Genomic DNA, 12,060 nt, shown 5'->3' with positions numbered 1-12,060 from the left:
ATCGTTATAGATAAAAACTTTGTCGGAATAGCTGTACCTAATGGCTTTTCTGTTCGGCTTGATTGATGCATTACCTAAGCGCTAGTGTTCCTCGTTTGATTTATGTTTCTCGAACATATGTCCCTTTATACCTACGTATGACATTACACACGTTTTGTAGTCCCAAAACGTAATAAAGGTCTTCGTCGTTTTATGCTTACTATACTGTCTTCAAATCGCATCGTGTTACTCGTTGTTTTGCTTAAGCGATAGCAACATTATTCCTGGAGGGGTAGTATCTACGGCATTGAAAATCTTTAAAAATGTCAATAAACAGAATTTATCCAAATATAGTTTAAGCTTATCACAAAACAAGTCTTGTCAGTGTTCAACGTCAGCTTTTCTCTTGACTTCGTAAAATAAATAGCACTAATGTCCTAATTTCGTTCAGTCGATTTCAAATCAAATTAAGCGCAAGGAAGCACAAACAAACAAGTTAGTTAATAAGGTTTGCGTTTTCCGAAGTTTTGAGACTTTTTAGGTTCGCTTTGTAATGAAGCGGCTCGCTGGTTTCTTTTGTAACAAAAGAAATTTCGATCACAATTCAATTGAAATATTTAAAGTGCTTTTATGTAAAACTTCAGTTGTGTGTTTGTAATTGAGCAATTAATTGGAAAACAATTTGCGAAGCCTGCCTAGTGCATACACTATTCTTTACAACATGACTACTAGAAAGCCACATATTTTAACATAGCTCTTTATTAATCAGAATGAGAATCTTAAGATCCGGAAAAGTGCGAATCGTATTCACATCGTAGTCAGAGTCGAGTACGTAGGCATTTACCTAGGTTAAAGAAAATATTATTATATTACCCAAGAAAATTGGCCACCCATCAAATTTCCTACTATTGCTTAACCTCAGCGGCAATACTAATACATCATCCGTATAAAAATCTCTCTACCACCCACAGTTTATGAAATACAGGCGACGACAATAATGACAGAAGGCCGGACATATGAACAGCGACTAATATGTTTCCGTTGTTACGATTTGGACAAGGAACCCAATAAAATACAAAAAAAAACATCCAATCGAAACAAGTAAAGCACAAAAAATCCTCCTGAGACAGGGTCAGTAAAAAGGTAGGTATATTATTAAAAAGGTAAGCTAACAGGGGTTTATCAATTAAGGGCGAGCGACGTGAGGGGGGCGTAGAATGACTGCATTAGTATTCGCTCGTCGTACGCCAACGATAGAATATTCAGTTCGCCAATATGTGCCGTACGTACTCAATCTAAATGTATACGAACATTATTTTTTGATACGTGCCTTACGAGTAATAAAGGGTTCGGATTTATGGAGGCTAAAATAGAATTATGGTCTGTTATGTTTTTGTTATAATTAAGTAAGTAAAAGTTGATTTAGATTCAAATTATAATACCTTAAGCTTATGTTAATGTTCAGAAAATAGATTTGTTGTTTATATTTTGGATGTTGATATTAGATTATTTTGGTAGAGGTTTTGTTTATATAAAATACTAATTTGGGAAACGTCACCTTATATCCTAGGTAGAGAGACAAAATATAAGTTTATTGTCATTTTTGAATTATAGAAACAATAACGAAGGATTCTCAAATGATTTTCAGTAAACAAAACAAAAATAAATAACAAATATAAAATAATAAAATGAATTTTACATAAGAAAAGACAGCATATTCTATGAACATTTTCGAACTGGAGAAATATTTCTGGACTAAAATGTAAATGTAACAGCATCTTGTTGCGAAGCCTCGTTTCAAAGCTGGGATAAGATGAAACAAAAGAAGTCTTGAGAAATTCTCCGCCGTTTAAAATTTTAACAACGGAAATCTTTAAAGAATTTTGTGCTAGTATTTTAGTGGAACTGTTGCTAGACCGTTGGAGAGATTTAATGTAGGTACAGGGCTAAATAAGCGTGTCTTTTTTGTTTTATAATTAGGTTTTAATTTCCTATACCAGTTACTACTGATTAATGCTTACGTCAATAAGGTTTTATGATTATTCCAATTGTATAGCTGTCAAGTCTTTTTTATACCTTGATGAAAGTCCTCGCTTGTAAAAATAACCTGTTATCCTTCTACAAGCCAAGCTTCATCTTTACTATTAATTTCGCAAAATTAAATAACCGATCTGTATAAAGATGCCTCAATAATTGAATGTTATGTACACATAATTTTATGAAGTTCTGCAATTAACTTATTTGGTAACATGTTCCTTATAGATTCTTGGAGGCGGAAGCTGAAATAATAATTAAATCATAGACCGTAATTTATATTAATGACGTTACTTGTAAAACCGTTCATTAATTTTCGGGGTTGTCTAAGATTTTGATATTCAAAATGTGTAACAATGTTGACTATTGTGTCGTTGTCCGACAAATTTATGACGAATGATATATCCGACATTTTACTGAGCACCTTTTTATTATAAATCTATATTGGTATTGCACGCTGGCTCGCCCGCTAAAAATCGAAAATGATTCCACAAGAACATAAAAACGGGGTAAACAGTATCCTATGTGTTAATCCTGATTATAGACTATCTGTGTACCAAGTTTTGTCTAAATCCGCTTAGTGGTTTCTGCGTGAAAGAGGAAAAAATATCCATACATACAACTTTTGCGTTTATAATATTAGTAGAATTAGCGAGATTATAATATTAATAGGTTAGTAGGATTCTACATCGTATGAATATCTTTATCTAACTTTTCGATACCCAGACTTAATCTTTAATTAAAGTTTTGCTTACGTGATTATATGGAGGCAGCAGCTTAAGAACTAATCAGTTATACGAGACTCGCGTTTCGTCATGTTCACAGGGCCTTAACAAAGGTTTTTTTTCTGTTCTCAAAGAGCATAGAATTTCAGGCAAAGTAGAGTCAGATATTATAATATACTCTGTATCAAGTGATCGACAGCAATGTCTTGTTATTTTTGTTTCCTTTGTTATTCCTCTACAAAGCTGTTCGTGTAATGAATTGCGTCAACCTAGAGTTTCATTAAGAAATTGTGGGACTAAAGTTGTGCGAACTTTTGTTGTGTCAAAGATAATTATTGTTGTGTCTCGAAAGTGCCTGGCGACGACTAAGACTTCAAAATAAACAACGCTGACTGTAATTTAAAAACAATTTCTGACTAAGAACTAAGTGCTTTATACATTACTTACATAAAAAACAGCTTGAAATCTGTAAATTAAAAAATAATATTAATTTAAAAATGATTTTACTGAAAACTGAACTGAATATGAAGTATCTTTGTACACATCAAACTAAGAAGAACGTTACGCGAAAATATGAACTGGTTTCTGAATCCTACTAACCACAACAATGAGTTCGATAGGTCAGGGTCTTCCAAGATCATAAACAATTTATTTTTATCTCACGACATCTTCAATATATACGTCTTTTGATATCCTAGCAAGATATCCTTTTTCTCTGGTGACACAGATTTTTACATATTTGAGACCTAAATCGGGCACCAGTCTCACAGTCTCACCGGTCTTACTTATCTGAGACGTCCTGTATCATTAAATGTAAGACTTGTTGTAAAAAGAGAAACTTATTGTGATGAGGAAATAATTGCATTCCAAGAATAGATTTCATTTAAATAAAATAATATTCATGCCATTATGTTGTACTGAATGTACATTGTAAGGAAATATCATATGACTATAGTCGCTTTCTCCAAATCAGGTTATCCAGAATGGTGCCGCGTTGGCTCGTGGTGTGCTGCGTGGTGCTGTGCGCGCGGCCGGCGCACCCGCAGGGCGCGCAGCAGTGCCCCGCGCCCAACACCATCACCCCTTGCAGCTGCACCGTCAAGAAGAACGGGCTCGACATACTCTGCGAGTTTACTGAACAGCAGCATATACAGAAGGTATGGATTATGTATCACTAAATATCCATAGTAAGATGTAGTACTTTAGTTGTTTCGTTCCAGCTGCTTCTCCATTTGACCCAAAGGTTGACTGGTACATAATGCCTTGTCGCATTATGTCCGCCTGTACTTGAAAGCTTAAATAAATAATGTAACAGTAGTCGTGAGTCCACGTAATGAAACGAAATGTTAAAATATAAAGAAAAAAAGTATATTTTAAAGTGCAGGTAATGTAAGAGCTTAACAAAGTTTGTAATCATGTTATTGGTGTATTTCGAAGTAAAGAAAAAGTTTACCTAAGTGATAGGTTATATTCGTTAGTACAAATTGTTAACGGACAGCTCTTAAGGAAATAAATGAGCAAAGGAAATTTTTCTCAATCAAAAAATTACTTAAAAGATATAGTCCTACATACGTTACCTGAAAACAAATAAAAGCTCTTTAAAGACATGTTTAATAGTAAAATAATGATTAACCGATTACAATAATTAAAATGAAAAGTAAGATGACACTAATTTGAAACGAAGTACGAAAAACTTTTAAATTACTCTCTAGGTACGTATTAATAATCCGTAAAGTAAACATTTCAACGCGAACCCGAAATTATAACGGTATTATTTACTTCGAATTCAGGAACGCCTTATTTTATTAATTAAAACTTCATGCTGCGTGACTTTATCGAGAACAATATTAATGAGTATGCTAAACAAAATTTGAAATTAAAATATGTTCTTTGCATTTTGTTAAAGAAAATGTTTTTTTATGAGAAATAATAAAACTCCTTGCGCGTGCCATTGTGCACGTTTACTGACGCATATTATTAACTCGTTGTTGCGTTGCGATCCTTGATCGTCGTGTATCAGAATGGATTCGTTTTATTTCAACGTGTAGAACTGGGTAAATTATGGCTTCGGCTTCTTCATTTCTTTTACTTCATATGTTTGTACTTTTATTTACGACAATGTAATTAGCCGTTCTCATTACTGACTTCAATTATGACATTGCCGTACACAGTTTTTCCAAAATCTATAGCTATAGAGGACGAAAGTACCGAATAAAAGTAAGATATTATATTTTTTACTTACCTCTAAGCTTTTTTCCGGTATTTAGATCCCCATGGCTAAAAATACAATTGTCTCCAGGCGATGAACACACTCCGCTCGAAGCCGATGATAATCTTCTACTTGAAGCTCCGCCACAACAACCTGGCCAAGCTACCGTCATACATATTCCTGGGGCTAGACATCCGCCACCTGACTGTACATAACAGCAGCTTGGCTGTTATAGAAGACTCGTCACTAAGCTCAATTGGTAAGTAGGAATAGTAGACTAACTAGAATGGATACTGATGCGGTTGTCGAAGAGAGATGCTCTACATGACTTGCGGTGACTTTCTTCTACGATTATGACAGTGATAGTCATCCAGCCGTAGCAAAAATCAAAACAAATTGCTTGTCTTTTTTCTAAACCGACTGCCGCAGTAAGAGATTTAAGCCTTGTGTCGCGGGGGGTCTACATACGGACAAATCACATGCACAATGAAACCCAGAATCAGAACAAGCATTCATGGATCACGGCTTATGACACACGGGGATCAAACCCGCGACACGACGCGCACAGTGGGTTTGGCATGGTAACCTAAACCACTCAGCTATCCGTGTCTAAAACTCCGAGTCTAAAAACAAATAGTACATTTTCAACGATGGATATCATTACACTAAAAAATGCCTAACCTTCTTTCATCGATATCAACGTACTAACAAACTATAATTTCAGGTAACAAGCTGACACAGCTGGACGTGTCACAAAACAGCCTGGCGACGATACCGACCTCGTCCTTTACGCATCTCAATCACCTGCTCATCCTGAACATGAACCATAATAAGGTAAGTACTGAGACTTGCCAATATATACCTACGTACACAGATAGCAACCCGATACTACTACTTAGCTAGATAGGTAGCGATATGTAGATAGATAGGTATACTACGATCGACAGCAACATACAGAATATAAGTAAATTTCATATCGAAATAATGAATTAAGGCAAAGAAAAAAAGGTCCAAAGTAAATTTCTTTTAAAAATTTCAAACTGTCTGAGTAGTACGCACTAAGTAATATATATAGTAATATACATGTTGAAAAAAGAAATAAACAAAACACTCTATGTAAACAATCGATATTTACAAAGACTTCGAACATATCAGAATAAAAGAAAACATGGCGTATATTGCAATTATGGTAGTGCTTGTAGACGACCGTACTTAATGCGATTAAAACATACAGGAAAATCGACTTCTGAATAATTTCTATGAAAGTATCAGATGTACCTATTTCCAAAAGGTATTACTATTTAGTAACATTTTAGAGGTTAGGAGAAATCTCAAAAAAGTATAGAGAAAAATCGTTTTACTGAATAAAGATCTAAAAGATACATTTTCCTAGGTGACAGCGGTACACAACAGGGCATTCATGGGTCTTGACACGCTTGAGATACTTACGTTGTACGAGAACAGGATATCTGTTGTCGACGGAGAGGCTTTCAAGGGACTAGAGAAGTAAGTTGAATATCTACGAGGTAATGTTAGATGTTTTAGCTAGAGAGAGATTTTCTTACATAAAGTAGCTCTTATGAGTGAAAAGGTCTTGATTACGTAACTTATAACAAAATACGATATTTATTGTATGTCTGAACTTGAGAGTTGAAAAGTCTATCTGACTACAACTATTTTATATTAAATATTAGTAGTCTCATAAGCTTGCTCATTTGCTGTGCCCGACTTACACATAGTGCCCAAATTATAAGATTTTCCACCTAAAAATACGTGGGGAATGCAATGAAAATATTGTATTGAGTATAATATTATTATCAATGTGCGTCAAAATTGAATATTCACAGGTGCATGCTAAACAAATGTTTATAGTCCATCGTTGGTAAATAAAAATACATGAACATATATAGATATCTGTTGAACTATTTGCAAATTGTTTAGGATATTGATGAATAAATTGAATTGTTCCGGTCCCGGGGCAGGATTTCAATTTTCCGAAGCATCGGCAAATTTTATTTTTAACGGAACTTATTCATGTATGTTAAAAAATTGAAATGATAAATCTGAAACATCAGCCGATATTTTTAGTTCATTTTAGATACTGGGATTTAAAACCCGTTCTGTTTTAAATTTAAGAGTAATGAAATATTTCATTTTAACAGTATTGCAATCACGTTCATGTACTAAAATAACAAAAGAAGGTGGATATAACGTTCCTTTGCTTTTAGAAAACTAAAACGGCTGAATCTTGGCGGTAACGACTTGACAGCAGTGCCGCAAAAAGCTCTGGCTTTACTCGAGAATTTGAAAAAGCTAGAAATGCAGGAGAATCGTATCGCATCTATTTCGGAAGGCGACTTTGCAGGTAATATAATTCTTATTCTTGTAACCTTGCTTTGTCTAAGTATATTTTCATATAAAGTTTGTTTTTTACGGATGTTACCGAACCGTCTCTACCCACGGGTGTCGTAAAAGACATCTAAGGGATTACACCAAGGGTTGGACAATATTACTCACATTTGATTATGGTTGGTTTCCCTCAAATAGGGGAGGCTTTACGTTTAACAGTACTCCCATTCATGGAGTTGAATTGAAACCGGCATCTAACGATATTAACTTTTCAGGTCTACGGAGCCTAGATTCTCTAGGTTTGGCTCACAACCAGCTCCGCGAAGTACCCGCTCAGGTATTCTCGCATCTGACTTTCTTGAACTCATTGGAGCTGGAAGGAAATCTAATCCAAAGGATTGATGAAAAAGCCTTTGCTGGACTTGAAGGTAAGACTGCCACATTAAGAGAACTAACACCAATGTCTCCAGTTACTTCGGTTACTTAGTAACCTCTTCTTTTCCAGAAAACCTGCAATACCTCCGCCTTGGAGACAACCGTCTGCACGAGATACCATCGGAAGCTCTTCGTCCATTGCATCGTTTGCGTCACTTGGACCTAAGATCCAACAACATAACCTATATCAGCGAAGACGCATTCACTGGCTATGGAGACTCCATCACGTTCCTGAACATGCAAAAAAATATGTAAGTTAATAAATCTAAAGTTAGACTACCTTCTCTAAAAATCCCAAAGCAAAAAACGATTTAAAAAATAATACCAAGTTAATGTTGGCAAGTAAAAGTCGTATATAGCCCCATTCGTTCGTTTCAAATCCCAAAAGCGTACAGGAAATAAAAAAACATGAAGCAGCAAGAGTAAATATTTCACGTAATGGCCGTTTTTACGTCGTACTGATTAAATACTAAAGTCTTCGCCGTAAATAACGTATATTACATCTACATCCTTATACCTTTTACAGAGGTGAAGGATTAATATTTTTCTCTTTTCCTGTTGCTTTTGCGGGTCTGGTTTTGTCCCTTAAATTTATTGCTCGTGAGATTTGGAAAAATTAATTTTCGCCTGTGATTTCATTTGGGTGAGGCTTAATCCTGCTCATAGATTTTGATTAACTTTTAGAGAACTAATGGACCATAAAATTGTTTGGCTTTTTTATCTAAATCCATTTACAATCTATATACGATGTATGTACTTATTTTGCTCTATAATCTCATATTACTGGAAAATATAGGATCATAGTTCACGCGAAATCCACGATAGCCTTAATGTTATATCCAACCGCTTACACTTCGTTCTCAACAAGTTTAAACGATAAGTAGGTTAAACTTATCAACTTTGTTGAAACAGGATCCACCAACTGCCGACAATGGGCTTCGATAATCTGAACTCCTTGGAGACTCTCAATCTTCAGAACAATAAGCTGCAGCACATCCCTGAAGAGATAATGGAACCGATTTTGGATACACTCCGAGTTGTTGATATTATGGGTAAGATGTTCTTTCAACTCATAGATTTTAGGGCTATTGTCGGCTTAGGTACTTTTGAAAATTTTGACCGTTTTATGTGATGATACAGTGAAAGCGAATTGAAGGATTTCATGATATCATTGAAGCTCTGATGAAAGGATTGCAAAACTTTTCGTACCCTTAATGTAACAAGTTTTAGAATTAAATTTTGTCGTAGATAACCCGCTGATATGTGACTGTGAGCTGGCATGGTATGAGGCCTGGCTGGCAGGCTTGCGAGACAGAGACGATGAGATGATGCAGAAGAAGCGCACTGTTTGCACCATGGTCAACGAGCACCGGGAATACAGCGTCGCTAAGATGCCTCTCGAGAAGATGAACTGTAAACGAAAACCGGCGTACGGGCGCACCTCGGCGGCGCCCCCCTCCTGCCCCGCCATCAGCTTCGCGGCCAACGCCCTCCTCGTGGTCGCCGCCAGATGGCTCTAGAATAGTCGTAACATAATGTTTCATTAGTTAATCCTAATTTAATTTCTTGCGAAAGGTTAACCTCGCGCCAACTGTGGCCGGATGGCGCGAAGCGTACAATTCGCAACGTTTGTATTTTTCGTTGAAAACTTTGTAAAGTGATGAATTTGTGCAATAAACTACGATACATATCAATTTTGGGCTGATAAACAAAATTATGTAGATATACGGAGCGGTAGCTTGGTAAGTGAAGATGGTCGTTTTTCAAGAGCGGTAAGTTAGTGGTACAGTATTTTTACAAGTAGAAAATCTTCTAACGGTATGCCTTACTAAATAGTAATGTTCCAAAATGTAGGTAACTACACGTTCTAACACCAGGCATTCTAGCATTAGTAGGTATCACTGAAGGTGTGTATTTGAGGGACTCGAGCTGAGCTAGCTAGTCGGTTACCATGCGAATCGATCGATTTCAGAGGTCAGGCCTTGGATGGGTGACCATTCTTTACGCATCGAGTCCCCCTCCGTGCCCCGGAGAGCACGTTAAGCCGTTTCAAATACAATTGTACGACAGTCGTTAGTATAGCCTGCCAGCCGGTCTAACTTCAGGAGACCAGGACCCAGTGGTTTGGTTGCGGAGGTCACTTTTCTGGTACTCCGTTCAACTTCTGATATCCAGCTGGATCTAGTTAGACTTTACGCCAAACCTAACATAGTTGGGGAAAGGCCAGGCTGGAGATATCTGCTTCACTGTCTTAATGATCGTAGCATGCCCTTAGCATGAAAGAAACTTAAGTAAATATGTAAAAAATGTGATTTCACGATGAGCTAGGTATTTTACACAATCTTTAGCAATGAACATTTTAATTTGAAAAATTTACACTTCCCATGAATTTGAATGAGAATTTCTAATATTTTTTATCGTTTACCCCTTACGATGTAAAACCTATTAGTAAGCTTTTACGTATTTACAATGTTGACTATTACGATATTATTCTATGGTACCTACATGTAAGAGGGGCTGGGGTTCAGGTATTACCTCGTACTATATATTTATACTTCTCTTATATAGCAAGTGAATGTTACCCAGTTGAATATAATACTTACGCTGATATTTATTTTCAAGCATTTAGCTTCGAAATGGATACGAATATGTTATCTTGATTATTATATTACATAGCCCATAAAATAAATGTTCTATTTGATGTAGAGTTAGTAATTAATAGTAAACTAAGTGTTAGATGAAATTCAGTAATTTCAGTGGTTATTATTTTTGGGTGTTTTGTTTATTTGTAGTTCTCGGCGGATAAATTATTTTATTATTAGTCCGGGATTATTTTTTATTAATAAGGGTTTAATTGGATATTTAGGTTTTTAAGTAAAGTTTGGGAAGCTTTATAACATATTGTTTTATCCTCGTAGCTTTAAATTATTTTAAGTTCATTTAATACTCGATGTATGTTTATAGTTTATTGTTAGTAAGTAGAGAAGTAATAAATGTGACTTTGAACATATTTCCTTTGTTATGTTGGCGACCTTAATCTAAAGACATCAAAAATCATTATGAACCTTATTGGTCCCAGCCTTTATAAAAGAGAAAAATGTTCGGAGCCCTGTGATTAACATAAAATCATTATCAAGTGATAAACATGTAACCTAAAACATATCCTTTAGTCTGAATTATTAATGATAAGAATATTTATGATATACAATACTTAAATTGAATATATTTGGATAAGTAAATCGAACCTTGGATTTTTGGACATGGATTGAGTATTAGACGGGTTTCTCTACGAAACTACGAAACTGGGAGGTTTTTTAATACATTATATACTCACGCACTTTAGTGCTGACACATTTACACTAAAAGTGTCCTTCGAATTTCGTAATTTTGGGAAAAAGGTAAGAAGTTTGGTCGACTAGTGTTTGGAACTGTTTTGAGCCGCTGTGCATACAGCCATTTGGAATGACATTAAAGCAATACTTTTTAATAATTACAATTTAAAATCGTCAAATTATATAAATGAAACTTAAATTATTAATCGGCTGGAAAATATCACAATTAAATCCAGGATTCGCGCTGTCTCTACAAGTTGATACAGAAACGTGGTCGGAAAAAAAAATTGGGCGAACAGAGAATACCTATATAAAAAACTGGAACTTTCCATACTTATTTTGATCACGTTGATCGGCACATTCGACAAATATTCGAAAAATTCACTCCCTTTACCTATTTAAGACCAAGCATCTTTATTTTACCCAATTACAATTGCTAATAACCAAAAAACATTCCACAAGTTATTTATTAAAAAAAATGTGTTAATAATGTGAGACGCGAGATTGAATACTGATTCTATTCAATACATGTTGACACATTTTACACACCCTATACGTAGTATATATTATACACCCTATATACTTATGTAATCGATGTTAAAGCTTGAATGTTTATCATACACATAATTAGTGGTTGTTGCACATTATATACAAAATATTGCACTTATTGGTAAAATTAAGGCTATATTCGGAGTCGTATAACCTGATCGATGTTTAAAGATATTTCATGAACCGTCTCTATCTTTCATATTTGTCTCAAGTTCAAAGTTTTCGATGTTATGTGTCGTGTTGCACTGTATTCTGATGTTCATGATTATTGTAATTGTATTTTAAAGCTTTTTATGAAATCCGACGCAAGTTAAGGTTAAGTATTGAGTCTAACTTTTGAGATGTTATTAATGAACGTTCGTCTACTACCCGCAGAGATATAAGTAGATTGTTTCATCTTGGGATCTAAGCTTTTTTACAGTGATTTACCGCTGCTGTCTCAACAATA

The 12,060-nt window shown here is 35.2% G+C and overlaps 1 protein-coding gene across 5 annotated transcripts in view; it reads left to right on the top strand.

The window, feature by feature from the left end:
* LOC113491721 (slit homolog 1 protein) overlaps window positions 1-11,418 on the top strand; it is a 100,288-nt gene extending 88,870 nt beyond the window's left edge. For all 5 annotated transcript variants that reach the window (XM_026868850.1, XM_026868851.1, XM_026868848.1 and 2 more), the window contains 9 exons: window positions 3,712-3,895; window positions 5,038-5,206; window positions 5,672-5,781; window positions 6,341-6,453; window positions 7,176-7,312; window positions 7,572-7,724; window positions 7,802-7,982; window positions 8,644-8,783; window positions 8,980-11,418. In XM_026868850.1, coding sequence (XP_026724651.1) covers window positions 3,722-3,895; window positions 5,038-5,206; window positions 5,672-5,781; window positions 6,341-6,453; window positions 7,176-7,312; window positions 7,572-7,724; window positions 7,802-7,982; window positions 8,644-8,783; window positions 8,980-9,251 — 1,449 coding nt within the window. In that variant the 5' untranslated portion in view covers window positions 3,712-3,721 and the 3' untranslated portion in view covers window positions 9,252-11,418. The remainder of the gene's footprint in view (window positions 1-3,711; window positions 3,896-5,037; window positions 5,207-5,671; window positions 5,782-6,340; window positions 6,454-7,175; window positions 7,313-7,571; window positions 7,725-7,801; window positions 7,983-8,643; window positions 8,784-8,979) is intronic.
* The last annotated feature ends 642 nt before the right edge of the window (window positions 11,419-12,060 follow it).

The sequence above is a fragment of the Trichoplusia ni genome, chromosome 3, assembly GCF_003590095.1.
Source record: "Trichoplusia ni isolate ovarian cell line Hi5 chromosome 3, tn1, whole genome shotgun sequence".
Lineage (NCBI taxonomy): Eukaryota > Metazoa > Arthropoda > Insecta > Lepidoptera > Noctuidae > Trichoplusia > Trichoplusia ni.
This window is presented reverse-complemented; position numbering and strand designations above follow the sequence as displayed.